This window comes from Enhydra lutris, unplaced genomic scaffold (genome assembly GCF_002288905.1).
Source record: "Enhydra lutris kenyoni isolate GAN:26980312 unplaced genomic scaffold, ASM228890v2 scaffoldscaffold24, whole genome shotgun sequence".
Taxonomy (NCBI): Eukaryota; Metazoa; Chordata; class Mammalia; order Carnivora; family Mustelidae; genus Enhydra; species Enhydra lutris.
Genome location: NW_019154108.1, coordinates 28497182 through 28511889, shown reverse-complemented (window position 1 = coordinate 28511889; position 14708 = coordinate 28497182). Strand labels below are relative to the sequence as shown.

Here is a 14708-nt window from a genome sequence, read left to right as displayed (position 1 = left end):
AAAAAGATTGTATACAATTACTTCTTCATATTTGTGTTTTTTCCTTTTAGTGTATTAGATTATTAATCATTAACCAATATGTAGAATAGAATCTTGATTAAGTATTGCAATAAATCTGATTAAAAAAATATTTGTGGGGTGCCTGCGTGATTCAATTGGTTAAGTGTCTCTTAATCTCAGCTCAGGTCTTGATCTCAGGGTCATGAGTTCAAGCCCCACATTGGGCTCCACCCTGGGTATGGAAAGCTACTTTAAATTAATTAATTAGTTAGTTAGTGATTTTTTTTCTCACTTTCTTGAGTAGATTTTTTGGCCACACAGAGACTTTTAGGTTCCCATCTCAGATTGCTGAAATAGTATGGAAATATTAAGAAATAGGATAATTTTTTAAAGTATAAATTTTTTCATTTTCATTATGACAAATGATTAAGTATCAACATTTTTAAAATTTCAGGCTTTGGTTGATAAGATACCTCAATTTTTAGAAAGTATTCTGGGCTTTTGTTGATCAGCCACCTCAATTTTTATAAGTATGGTTACCATATTTTCCAAAAAAACTGGGAGACCTATCTGAGACCAGGATAGAAGATTTGATTTAAAACATGTTGAAAAATGCCAGAAAAACATGCCAGCTCTGTAACATAACTCCCATCAATATAAGGGGGAGGGAAAAAAAAAACTTTTAAAACTTTTAAAAAACAATTCTCAAAACAGTAATATATAACTCTACAGTCTTTACAAGTAACAGAATAGTGCCTGCTCTGGGTTATTGTGGATTATTAAAAGTTTATGAGTCCACTTTCCAGACTTTCCTCCTTACTTCCATTCTCCCTTAGCACAACCCTACTCTTGCATCTCCAAAAATGTCTCTTCCATCCTTTCAGAGTTCTGACCTGTCAACCAATTCCCTCTAAGAAAACACTGATACAAATTTCTTTTAATGAAAAGTGTCCAAAACTCAAAAATCCAAAGCAATTGATCTCTGATAGTGGAATTTTCAACAGTATGGAGGAGACCCTTTTTAGGGTAGGTATTGGAGTAGACAGGCTTTAATAGGATGCCTGGGGGCCAGCAAAGGGGGAGTTATGGCTAGCGATTGGGAAAGTAAAGACTTGTCCTGACAGCACTGCAATAGAAATGAAATGAAAACACGTTAGCCTGGCATTTCAGGGACTTATCTGGCTGTGATAACAGCAGTAGCATTTTTCAAGTGCTAATCATAGACCAGGTCTTGTGGGAAGTGCTTTGTATTGTCTCATTTCATTTCTCACAACAACCCCATGAAGAATTTAAGTACCTTGTCCAAGGTCACATAGGTTTCAAGATGGAGACACCAGTATTTGAACTTCAGCGAAATACCTATGTACTTTTGCTTTTATGATTCCACTTGTGCTGTAGCCCTCCTTTGCAAATTATGACTTGCTAATATTCTAGTAAGACAATCTCATCCCTGTCCCCCGATATGCACTCTCATTCCTAGCCCTTGGGGTGTGTTCATACCCTGTCCCCTTCTCATGTATTAAAATCCCACCCATTCTCCAAGGCCCAGCTCCAGTCCAACATGCTCCAACTTCACCTTCTCTGACCACCCCATAGCATGGACCATACCCTCTGCTGATTTTAACCCTTCTTGGTAGGCTTTCTGATGTTTTTATGTCTATAGCTTATCATCCCCCACCTAACAAATGTCCAGAGGGCAGGAACAACCAGGTGTACCTGCAACAATGCTATACTCGTAGTGGGCATTTAATAAATGCTTGCTGAAAGCACAAATGCAAGAGAACCATGCGAAATGAATGCCAGGAACTTCACAAATACTAGTTTTTTAACCAATGTGTGTATACATAATTACACAGGTATTATCTCCCTAGAATCCCTAAGCTATGTTCTACATGGCTGTGGAAATGAATTAACCAAAAAAATCACTAAAACTCAAAATAACACATAGCTTTTTGACCTTTGATTGCAGCATTAACATACATGCAGAAAAGTGCAAAAATTGTAAATCTATATAGCTCAATAAACTTTCACAAATGAATACACCATGCACCAGATCAAGAAAAAGAACACTACATCCTAGAAATTCCCTTCCTTCCAGAAAGATAACTGCTATTCTGACTTCCAGCACTATAATTTTCCCTGGAAAGTCATTTTAAATTATTATAACTGTATCTACCTGGGAAGGCAATATATGGTTCAAATACACCATTAAAAAAAGAAAAGGAATGGTCCACTCTGCCTAAGTCTCTCAGAAAATGGCCCTGAACATATAGCATACATATATCCTTATAAGAAATTATTGATGAAACTGCTAGAAATTAGTCAATCAACTAACTTCCAATAGGTACAGTTTCTATTGAGTACAATGTTTGAGGTCAATAGCAAAATAGAAAAAAAAAAGATTTCACACGCTATCAGCAGCCGTGATTACATGTACAAATAAAACTTGATAAAAGCTGAAAATGCTTGAAAAACAAGACAGAGGATCATAGGGGAAGGGAGGGGGAAAATGAAACAAGATGAAATCAGAGAGGGAGACAAATCAAGTGAGACTTTTAATCTCAGGAAACAAACTGAGGGTTGTTGGAGTAGAGGGGGGTGGGAGGGATGGGGTCACTGGGTGATGGACATTGGGATGGTATGTGCTATGGTGAGTGCTGTGAATTGTGTAAGACTGATGAATGACATACCTGTACCCCTGAAACAAATAACACATTGTATGTTAATTTTTTTTAAAAAGACCTATATCTTAAAAAAACAAAACAAAACAAAAAAAAAGACGTGGTATATATGCAATGGAATATTATTCAGCCATAAAAAAAGAATGAAATCTTGCCATTTGCAATGACACGGATGGAGCTAGGAAATATTATTCTAAGTGAAATAAGTCAGAGAAAGACAAATACCATATGAATTCACTCCTATGTGGAATTTAACAAATGAACAAAGGAAAAAAAAAAAAGAGAGAGAGAGAAAGAGAGACAAACCAAAAAACAGACTCTTAACTATAGAGAACAAACTGATGGTTGCCAGAGGGGTGGTGAGGGGGAGATGGGTGAAACAGGTGATGGGGATGAAGGTGTGCACTGGCAATCAACAATGGGTGTTGTATGAAAGTGTTGAATCACTATATTGTGCACCTGAAACTAATACGACATATTAACAATACTGGAATTAAAATTTTTTTTTAAAAGCTGAAAATGCTAATTGTCTCTTGATTTGTTGATGGTATAACCTATAACTCATAGGGGAAAAAAATCCATCATTCAGTCCTTTTGCTACTGTCACCAGCTAGATCCCAAGAGCTGACCTTTACTACATACCTGCTTGTGCTCACTAACCTCTGTCCCTATTTTTCCTTAAGCACTTCTTTCCAGCTTATCTCTTAACTCAGGCAAATGGAAATGAAACTACCCCTTAGGCATAGCAACTACCCTGAGGCCTCCAACCAACCCAGACTACCCAGACCAGTTTGAGCATAACCCACGTCTTGTGCCTGCACAGAAGGACCATGGAGTGACCCCTAGAATAACCAACAACTATCTTTATCTCACTTTAATACTAAAATCTCCACCAGAGGAGGACACAAGCCTCGTTTACAAAACATACAATGTATGTACAGGCATGTTGCCTTAAGGCGCATGGGGGACCTGATACTCACCTGTACAAACAATGATGAGGATCCCCTTTCTAAATACCCTAGCCCTTAGTAAAAGGAGCCCATGTACCCTTGCTTGGGGAGTCATAGCTTTGGAAGTTGTTCTCTTCGATATTTGCTGCAAATAAAGTTTCGTTTATGTGACAACTCACCTGGGGTAGTTTCTATCTATGACTTAACAAGGCGTGAGAACTCGTGCAACTTTGGTTACACTACCTTGGGGCTTCCTTACCTGCCCAGTCCAGGAATTCCACACACTCCATCTGGGAATACCGAGCAGCAACATCTCGAGCTCTTTCTTCCCGGAAATTCAACGCTTCTATATCAACGTCCAACTCCACTAGTGCTTTCAAAGTTTCCAGACGGCCCCAGGCTGCAGCACAGTGTAAGAGTGTGTAACCTAACAAGAGAATGAAGATGGTCAGGTCAAATAGGCTACATTGTTTCAGGCTTGTTTTACTGAACAGAAGATCATAATGAAGATCAACTCTTGAACAATTACTGTGAGTGAGGCACTATTCTACATACTTTATACATAGTAAACTCATTCAGTTCATAAAAACCCTGAGGTCAGAACTATTATAATCCCCACTTCACAGATAAGGAAACTGAGGCCCAGAGAAGTTAAGGAGGAAACTGAGGTCCAGAAGCTTGCCCAAGGAATGCAGCCAGTGAATGATGGATGCAAGATACCAACACAAGTAGCCTTAAGTCTGAGCTCTCCAACGCCTTTTAAAAAGGAAGACAGCAACCTCCCCAGAAGTAATCTATTTTGGAACACAATTAGACCCACAACTCTAGTCTAAGGGACTTTCAACAAACTCTAATTACATTGGCATTATTGTTAATGCAACCGTATGAATTATGATCACTGTGTATGCCTTTGGTTTGAAAATTAATCATTTGAATTAAAACTGAAATCATGACCCACCAAATTAGAAAGTTGTTTTTTAGACTTGCCGTGGCAACTACTAGGAGGGTGACAAAAAGGGAGGCATAATTAAAATTTTTTCACACTGGTTTAAAACAATCAAGTCAAAACTTCTTTGTTTTAACTTACTCACAGGACGTATTTATGACTCATTTAACTGGCCAAAGAGGCATGTACTTCTAATACAAAAAGAACTGAGCAAAAGAATGAACAGATGTGTTGACTCTATTATGTACCAGGCACTTTATGTACTACTACTTGATTCAACCCCTTCAAGAACCTCTGAGGTCTGTACTGTTAACCCCATTAAAAGACACAAAGGAAAGTGAAGGTCAGAGAGGTTATCCCTTGCCCAAGGCCACACTGGTAGTAAGTAGCCAAAGCAAAATTCAAACCCAGGTCTATTGCCAAATAAAGGGTTTATAAAGAGTAGGAAACAGTACTTAAATGCTTGCCACTGAGTAGAGTAGGGAAAAACAGAATCGTGATTCCACCACTTCCTCCCAGAAACCTCTTCTTAAAAAAAAAAAAGAAAGAAAAAAAGAAAAAAAAAAAGAAACCTCTTCTTGGCTCCCTACTTGCCACATTCCCACAGTCCCAGGTCTGTTTTACATGAGGTTGTAAACTACCTTTGTCTTGAGGATATCATAACCTGAAGGGTTAATAAGGGAATCAAAAGGAGCATCAAGTGAACTACTCCAAGATCAGCCCAACTTGGAATTACCTCTCCTCTTTGGCCCAACTTTTTTTTTTTTTCCCCTCAATATCACAGCAAACGAGAAATTTCAAAAATGAAGAGATGGAGACTGGCCCAAGAATTTCACTGTGCCTTTATCCTCTACAAAAAAAAAAAAAGAGAGAGAGAGAGAGAGAGAGAGAGAAATACCCTGCCACCACCCTCATTGCTCTTGCCTTCTGCCTGAAGATGAAAGTCTTCAATGAGCCAAAAAAGTCCAGAGCCCCGATTTGCTGGAGGTGGGAGACACTGTCTACAAACAAGACGCTGCTAGCATGAGCAAGAGGCCATTCCAAATGAGTTCTGGCTCCTTATATTGCTTTTCTCAAGGCTGAAGTTCCACACCACTGGTAACACCTAATTTTTTTTTCCTATTTAACATACATAGCTTAAAAACAAGAAAACAAGATTTCTAAACAGAGGCTTTTAACAAAAAATTTGGATGTTTTAAAAACACCGTTACATTTTTTCCCCCCTTGTTGGGGATGGTCTGTTTTCTAGAGAGAAACACACAGATCCTTGTAGTACATTAATCCCACTGCCTTCCCAGAAGAAGAAAAACATTTAAATAAGATGATTTCAAAAGTAACCAGAAGAGAAAGGGATTTTCCTAAAGTTCTCTCATAATGTTGGCAATGAGTGTTGGATCGCAGGTGAGGTATACAAAGGGCCACGTGACAGAAATCCCAGTAGGATGAATGGTACCATAAATGGAATTAGGAAGGCTTGGGGTTGATTCTGAGAGGAAAAATAATCTCTTTGTGGAGGACTACTGGTTACTGAATACAGAGTGGGTCAGCTGAGCAGGTAGTTCATAGTAAGGCAAAAGATCAGACAGGAAAAGGAATATTTTCCTCTATGTGGGCACCGTTCTATGCGCTTCACAGCTATGAACTCATTACCGTCCTATGAAGTAGGCACTAGTGTATTCTCCTTTATAAGAAAACAAAAGCACAGAGAAGATAAGTACTTTTCTCAAGGTTGCTGTAAGTTAATGAAGGTATATGGTGAGGTCAAAGTCCAAGAACAGGGATGATGAGTCAAAAACAAATAATAGGCCATGGAGCAAAATACTCACCTATCTAGAATATTTCTCACAATCTGCCTCCCACCCCAGTACCAGACTCTTTGAATTCCCCAAATCATGTTTCATCCTGTACAACTTTGCATATGCTGGTTTTTTCTGACCTGAAATAGTAATCACAGTAATGGAATAAAGTAATTCCAGTACAAATGTAATGTTTACTTAGTATTAATACTGGTATTTTATAAAATGGAGTTCAGAATTAATTTTTTAATTTTTTAATTTACTTTTTTAAAGATTTTATTTATTTATTTGACAGAGAGAGATCACAAGTAGGCAGAGAGGCAGGCAGAGAGAGAGGGGGAAGCAGGCTCCCCACTGAGCAGAGAACCCAATGCGGGGCTTGATCCCAGGACCCTGAGATCATGACCTGAGCTGAAGACAGAGGCTTAACCCACTGAGCCACCCAGGTGCCCTGAGAATTCATTTTTTAAATTTGTGAAACTATTTAATACACTTTAATGTTAATACATTTATGAAAATGTACAAACAAAAGATATCAAAAAAAGCCTAAGTATGAAATAGAAATGTTAAGAATAGATTTTCATTCTATTAGCCATAAAAATTGTCGGATAAAACTGACAAAAATTGGGACGCCTGGGTGGCTCAGTCGGTGAACCATCTGCCTTCGGCTCAGGACATGATCCCAGGATCCTGGGATCCAGTTCCACATCATGCTCTTTGCTCAGGGGGAGCCTGCTTCTCCCTTTGCCTGCGGCTCCCCCTGCTTGTGCTCTCTTACAAATAAATAAATAAAATCTTAAAAAAAACACACACACACAAAAATTAAGAGCAAAAAAAAACACACTACAAAAATAAAGAAATGTAATTAATTAATCATGAAAATTTCAAATGAAACATTAATTTTTCTAAGTGTATCAATGGTATCACCAAGACATTTTTGTAGAATTTTTTTTAGCTATTACAGTTTTTCTCATTCAATATTGGTTGGAAGTGGTTATAAACTAATCTCAAGTATGTTAATTTTTTAAAAAGATTTTACTTATTTGAGAGAGAGCACAAGAGCAGGGTGATGGGCAGAGGGAGAAGCAGACTCCCCACTGAGCAGGAAGTCTGATTCCGGGCTTGATCCCAGAGGCAAAACAACATGCTACTACTAAACATGGAATGTGTCAACTAGGAAATCAAAAAAGAAATTTAAAAAATACATGGGAACAAATGAAATTGAATATATGACTGTTCCAAACCTTTGGGATACAACAAAAGTGGTCACAAGAGGAAGTATATAGCCATACCGACCTATCCCAAGAAGCAAGAAAAATCTCAAACAATCCAACCTTACACCTTAGGGAACTAGAAAAAGAACAACAAATGAGCCCCAAAGCCAGCAGGAGGAAGGAAATAATAAAGATTACAGCAGGTAAATGATATAGAAACTAAAAAAACCAATAGAACAAACAATGAAACCAGGATCTGGTTCTTTGAAAAAATTAATAAAGTTGATAAACCTCTAGCCAGATTTACCAAAAAGAAAAGGACTAAAATAAATAAAGTCACAAATGAAAAAGGAGAAATAATAACCAACACCACAGAAATACAAGTAATTATGAGAAGATCATGGAAAACTGTATGCCAACAAATTGGACAACCTGGAAGAAATGGACAAATTCCTAGAAACATATAAACTACCAAAAATAAAACAAGAAGAAATAGAAAAATTGAACAGACTGATAACCAGCAAAGAAACTGAATCAGTAATAAAAATCTCCCAACAAACAAAACCTGAGGGCCAGATGGCTTCACAGGTGAATTTTACCATTTAAAGAGTTAATACCTATTCTCAAAATATTCCAAAAAACCGAAAGGGAAGGAAAACTTACAAATTCATTCTACAAGGCCAGCATTACCCTGATACCCAATCCAGATAAGATTCCACCAAAAAAGAAAACTACAAGCTAATACCCCTGATGAACACAGATGTAAAAATCCTCGACAAAATACTAGCAAACCAAATCTGACAGTACATTAAAAGAATTACTCACCAGAATCAAGTGGGATTTATGCCTGGGCTGCAAGAGTGGTTCAATATTCACAAATCGATCAATGCGATACACTATACTAATGAAAGAAAGGATAAGAACCATATGACCCTTTCAATAGAGGCAGAAAAAGCATTTGACAAAGTACAACATCCATTCGTGATAAAAACTCTCAACCAAGTAGAGTTAGAGGGAACATACCTCAATATATTAAGAACCATATAAGAAAAACCCACAGAGGGAGACAAATCATAAGAGTCTCAATCTCAGGATTGCTAGGGTTGCTAGGGAGTGGGCAGGGAGGGATAGGGTGGCTGGGTTATGGACATTGGGGAGGGTATGTGCTATGGTGAGTGCTGTGAAATGTGTAAGACTGATGATTCACAGACCTGTACCCCTGAAGCAAATAATACATTATATGTTAATAGGGGAAAAAAAAAAGGAAAAACCCTAACTAATATCATTCCCAATGGGAAAATGGAGAGCTTTTTCTCTATAGTTAGGAACAAAACAGGGATGTCTACTGTTACTCAACAAAAAGAAATGAAAGGCATCCAAATTGGCACAAAAGAAGGCAAATTTTCACTGTTTGCAGCTGAATGATATTCTATATAGATGACATGATACTCTGTACTCTATGTAGAAAATCCAAAGGACTCCACCAAAAAATTGCTAGAACTGATACACAAATTCTGTAAAGTCACAGGATACAAAACAACATACAGAAATCTGTTGCATTTCTATACAGCAATAATGAAGGACCAGAAAAAGAAATCAAGGAACCAATTCCATTGTAATTGTACCAAAACTATAAGATACCTATAATAAACCTAACCAAAGAGGTAAAAGACCAGTACTCTGAAAACTATAAAACACTGATGAAAGAAATTAAAGATGACACAAAGAAGTGGAAAGACACTGCATGCTCATGGGTTGGAAAAACCAATATTGTTAAAATGTCTATACCACCCAAAACCATCTACACATTTAAAGCAATCCCTACCAAAACACCAAAAGCATTTTTCACAGAGCTAGAACCAATAATCCTAAAATTTGTATGGAACCACAAAAGACCCCAATTAGCCAAAGCAACCTTGAAAAAGAAAAGCAAAGCTGGGGGCATCACAATTCTGGAATTCAAGTTATATTACAAAGCTGTAGTGATCAAAACAGTGTGGGGCGCCTGGGTGGCTCAGTGGGTTAAGCCTCCGCCTTCTACTTGGGTCATGATCTCAGGGTCCTGGAATCAAGCCCCAAATCAGGCTCTCTGCTCAGCAGGGAGCCTGCTTCCCTTCCTCTCTCTCTGCCTGCCTCTCGCCTACTCGTGATCTCTGTTGGTCAAATAAATAAAATCTAAAAAACAAGCAAACAAACAAAAATATCCAGTATGGTACTGGCACAAAAATCAACACATAGATGAATAAAACAGAACAGAAAACCCAAAAATGAACCCACAGTATATGGGCAATTAATTTGCAGGAATGAATAAATGTTCAAGTGGAAAAGACACTCTTTTCAACAAATGGTGCTGGGAAAACTGGACAGCAATATGCAAAAGAATGAAAACTAGGACACTTTCTTACACCATACGGAAATATTAAATGTTTTTATCTTAAAGATTTTATTTATTTGTCAGAGAGACAGAGAGAGCACAAGCAGGCAGAGAGGCAGGCAGAGGCAGAGAGAGAAGCAGGCTCCCCGCTGAGCAGAGAGCCCTATGTGGGACTCAATCCCAGGACCCTGGGATCATGACCTGAGCCAAAGGCAGCAGCTTAACCAACCGAGCCACCCAAGTGTCCCCAAATATTAAAATGTTTATCAATCTAACAAATGAATAGTGATAGCTCATTGTTTAAATTTGCATTTTTAATAGTGAAGTTGACATTTTATGTACTTATTGGCCATCAACATTTCTCTTCCATGAATTGATTGCTTGTTCCATACTTTTTCTATTTTTCTATTGGGTTCAATTATTCTTATTAATTAGTAGATGATCTTAAGTAGATACATCCTTTGTGGGTTGAAAAAATATTACAAATATCCTCTTGTAGACTGTGTGTTATCTTGGCACTTTGTTTATAGTATCTTTTGTATAGAATTTTAAATTTATATATATAAAATATATATCTCTTTTCTTTTGATGGTTTTGTTCTTATGTCTTCTTTTAAGATATTGAGTAATATCTCAAGAATATAACAGCTCTCCTCTATCTTTCACAAAGTTCGAAGCTTTTTCTTTTCACATTCACATCTTGCAAAACCTGTAACTGATTTTTGTGCATGGTATAATGTAGGTATCTAATTTTTTTCCAAATTAATAACCACCGTTCTCCACACGTTAAATATTTCATCATTTCCCCACTGAAATTAAGGGTCAGCTCCTTAGTTCCTATTTTTAAAAAAACCTAATGTGATATTAACTAGATTGATAAATTAATTTGGAAGTAAGTTGCCATCTTTATGATATTCAATCTCACTGTGTAAAACATACACAATTTGGGTCTTCTTTGATGTAACTCAGTAATGTTTTAAACATTTTGCCATGAATGTGTTGCAATTCTTTTGTCAGATTTAGTCCTAATTTGTGTATGGTTTTGCTGTGAATAAGATTTGTATTTTTATTACATTTCCTTTTTTCTACTTCAGTTGTTATTTTATGTTATTTATATATATTATTTATAAATATATATATATTCATTCTATGTGATAGTGGTATTTACACATTTGGGTCTTTAAAACATATTTTGCTTACATGTCACCACCCTACTGTATATAATTTTGTAATTTGTTTAATTCTTATTTTTCTTGCCTCAATGTTTATTTAAATTTAAAAAATCAGAAGACATAGAGAACTTTAAAAATTCATCAGAAGGTAGATCACAAGGTGAAGAGATGAGTTCATGACATTATTGAGGATGTAAGAAAAAATAAGCAACTGTCTACTACAATACATTTTACTTTTGATATTACACTATCAAGTTCACATTTGCGGGGCACCTGGGTGTCTCAGTGAGTTAAAGCCTCTGCCTTCGGCTCAGGTCATGATCCCAGGGTCCTGGGATCGAGCCCCACATAGGGCTCTCTGCTCAGCAGGGAGCCTCCTTCCCCTCCTCTCTCTCTGCCTGCCTCTCTGCCTACTTGTGATCTCTGTCTGTCAAATAAATAAATAAAATATATTTTTTAAAAAGTTCACATTTGGATAATTCCAAGAAATTTCTCAAAATGAATGCTTCTTTATTATATTTCCTGATTGTTGATGGTACACAGAAAGCTACTGACCTGGGGTATTGATCTTAATTAATGTCCATTTCTTACTAAATTAAATTGTTAGTACTAATAGTGGATTCCTTTGGATTTAAATCTGTATCCTTATGAATAATGAGAGTTTTATTTCTTCCAATCAAATCCTTATATCCAGCAGTTTCCTGGTAAATGTTTACCACTAGTTCTCTGGGGGGGAAATCCCTGATTTGTACCATTAGCAATTTCCATGATATATACTCTTAACATGGCCAACTTCAACCTACCAAAGTGGTGTCAACCAATTTACAAAACCTCTAAAATTTCAACAATCAGCTGGCAAGAGCTTGTAAAAGCCAGCTCCAGCACAGTACTGTGTTATGTCTCTTATTTATTTTTCTTATCTTACTGCACTTGCTAGGACTCCCACTCTAATCATTAATAAAAGTCATGATAGGGACGCTTGGGTAGCTCAGTTGGTTAAGTGTCTGCCTTTGGCTCAGGTCATGATCCCAGGGTCCTGGGATCAAGTCCCATGTAGGGCTCCTTGCTTGGCAGGGACCCGGCTTCTCCCTCTGCCTGCGTCTCCCCCTTCTTGTGCGCGCTCTCTCTCTCTGACAAAGAAATAAAATCTCTCTAAAAAAAAAAAGTCATGACAGTGAATACCATGGCCTTGTTTCTGACTTTTTTTTTTTTTGAGAGATTTTATTTATTTATTTGAGAGACAGAGATAGCAAGAGAGAAAGTAAGAAAGAGCACAAACTGGGAGGAGAGGGAGAAAACCACCCTACTAAGCAGGGAGCAGGTCACCTCACACAGGGCTCCATCTCCTGATCTGAGCCAAAGGCAGACACTTAACTTACTGAGCCATCCAGGCACCCTTCATTTCTGATTTTAAAGAATGTTTCTAAAGATTCAATTCTGAGGTATCTGACACTTGATCTCAGCTCACATCTTGATCTCAGGGTCATGAGTTCAAGCCCCACATTGGGCTTCATGCCCTACTTTTAAAAAATTAATAAATAAAAAATAAAGATTCAATACAAGGTATTTTGCTTCAGGTTTTTGGTAGAGAGCCTTAATTAAGGAATTAAGGAAGGTTTCTTCTATCTCTGTTTCCCTAAGAGCATTCATCGTGGCTGAATGCAAGTTTTTTTTCAAAAGACTTTCTGCATCTTTTGAAATTATCATGTGCTTTTGTTCATTCAGTTTTTTAGTGTAGTCACTTATACTAATCTTTTTTTAAAAAGATTTTATTTATTTATTTGACAGAGAGATAGAGTCAAGTAGGCACAAGTAGGCAGAACAGCAGACAGTGGGAAAGGGAGAAGCAGGCTCCCCACTGAGCAGGGAGCCCAATGGGGGACTCAATCCCAGGACTGTGGGATCCTACTGAGCCACCCAAGTGCCCCACTAATCTTTTTTCTAATGTTAAATCATCCTCTCCTTAATGGGATAAACCCAACCTAGTATATTACATTTTATAAAGTACAATCTTAGATTTAATTTGTTAATATTTTATTTAAGATGCTTGCATCTTTGTTATTAAATGAGATTGGCCTATAATTTTCCTTTCTACCACTGTCCTTAACTTGTTTTGCTATAAAAGTTGTTTCTCTCATAAGTTAAGCAGTTTTACAACTCTCTTTATATGCTGTGAACATTGTAAAAATTAGAGATTACCTTTTCCCTAAAAGTGCAGTAAATCTTACCTTTTAAAACGTCTGAGCCCAGAGTTAGGTGGGGGTGGGGGAGAGATGCCTATTTTTATTACTTATTTATTTTTTCAAAATAACCATTGATATAGTCAAGATTTCTATTTTTTCTTGAATTAATTTTGGTAATTTATACTTTATAAGAAAATTCTCCATTTCATCCAACTTTTCAAATGTATTGTCATAAAATTATTTATAATATTTTCTAATGAATTTTTCTTCAAAATTTTATTTAAATTTTAGTTAGTTAACATATAGTGTAATATTGGTTTCAGGAGTGGAATTCAGTGATTCATCACTTATAGATAATATCCAATGCTCATCACAAATGCACTCCTTAATACCCATCACCCACCTCCCTCGATCAATCCTCAGTTTGTTCTCTATGGTTAAGAGTCTCTTATGGTTTGTTTCTTTCTCTCTTTCTCCCCCCTTCCCTTTTGTTCATCTGTTTTGTTTCTTAAATTCCATATGAGTGAAATCATATGGTATTATCTTTCTCTGATTTATTTCTCTTAGCATAATACATTCTAGCTCCATTCACATCACTGCAAATGGCAAGACTTCATCCTTTTTGGTGGCTGAGTAGTATTCCATTGCATATATACATATATATGTATACACACACACACACACACACACACACCCCACATCTTCTTTATTCATTCATCAGTCTATGGATGTAATTATTTTTTTAAAAGATTTTATTTGAGAGAGAGAGAATGAGAGAGAGCATGAGAGGAGAGAGGGTCAGAGGGAGAACAGACTCCCTGCTGAGCAGGGAGCCTGATGCAGCACTCAATTCTGGGACTCCAGGATCATGACCTGAGCCAAAGGCAGTTACTCAACTGAGGTACCCAGGCACCTGGATGTAATTTTTTAAGTCTTAGTTTTTCCTGTGTGTATTCTCCACCCTTTAAAATTCCAAATATTATTTATGCTTTCCACCTCTCTGATATTATCAAATACCAAAAATTATCAAATATTATCAAAGGTATATCAACTCTGTCTTTTTCACTAAACCAGATTTGGTTTTATTGATCCGTTCTATTGTTTCTTTCCTTTCTTTTTTTTAAAGATTTTATTTATTTATTTGACAGACAGAGATCACAAGTAGGCAGAGAGGCAGGCAGAGAGAGAGGAGGAAGCAGGCCCCCTGCTGAGCAGAGAGCCCGATGTGGGGCTCAACCCCAGGTCATACAGCTAATTAAGAGTGAAGCCTGTGGGGGTGCCTGGGTGGCACAGCTGCTTAAGCATCTGACTTTTGATTTCAGCTTAGGCTGTGATCTCGGGGTCGTGAGATCAAACACAGCAGTGGGTTCTGTGCTGAGTGTGGAGCCTGCTT

At 37.2% G+C, this 14708-nt stretch overlaps 1 protein-coding gene across 1 annotated transcript in view; it reads right to left on the bottom strand.

The window, feature by feature from the left end:
* Positions 1 to 14708, bottom strand: part of LOC111150780 (ankyrin repeat domain 45) — a 47502-nt gene that overhangs the window by 19664 nt on the left and 13130 nt on the right. The window contains exon 3 of the mRNA XM_022508378.1: positions 3891 to 4058. Within this exon, the coding sequence (XP_022364086.1) occupies positions 3891 to 4058 (168 nt within the window). The remainder of the gene's footprint in view (positions 1 to 3890; positions 4059 to 14708) is intronic.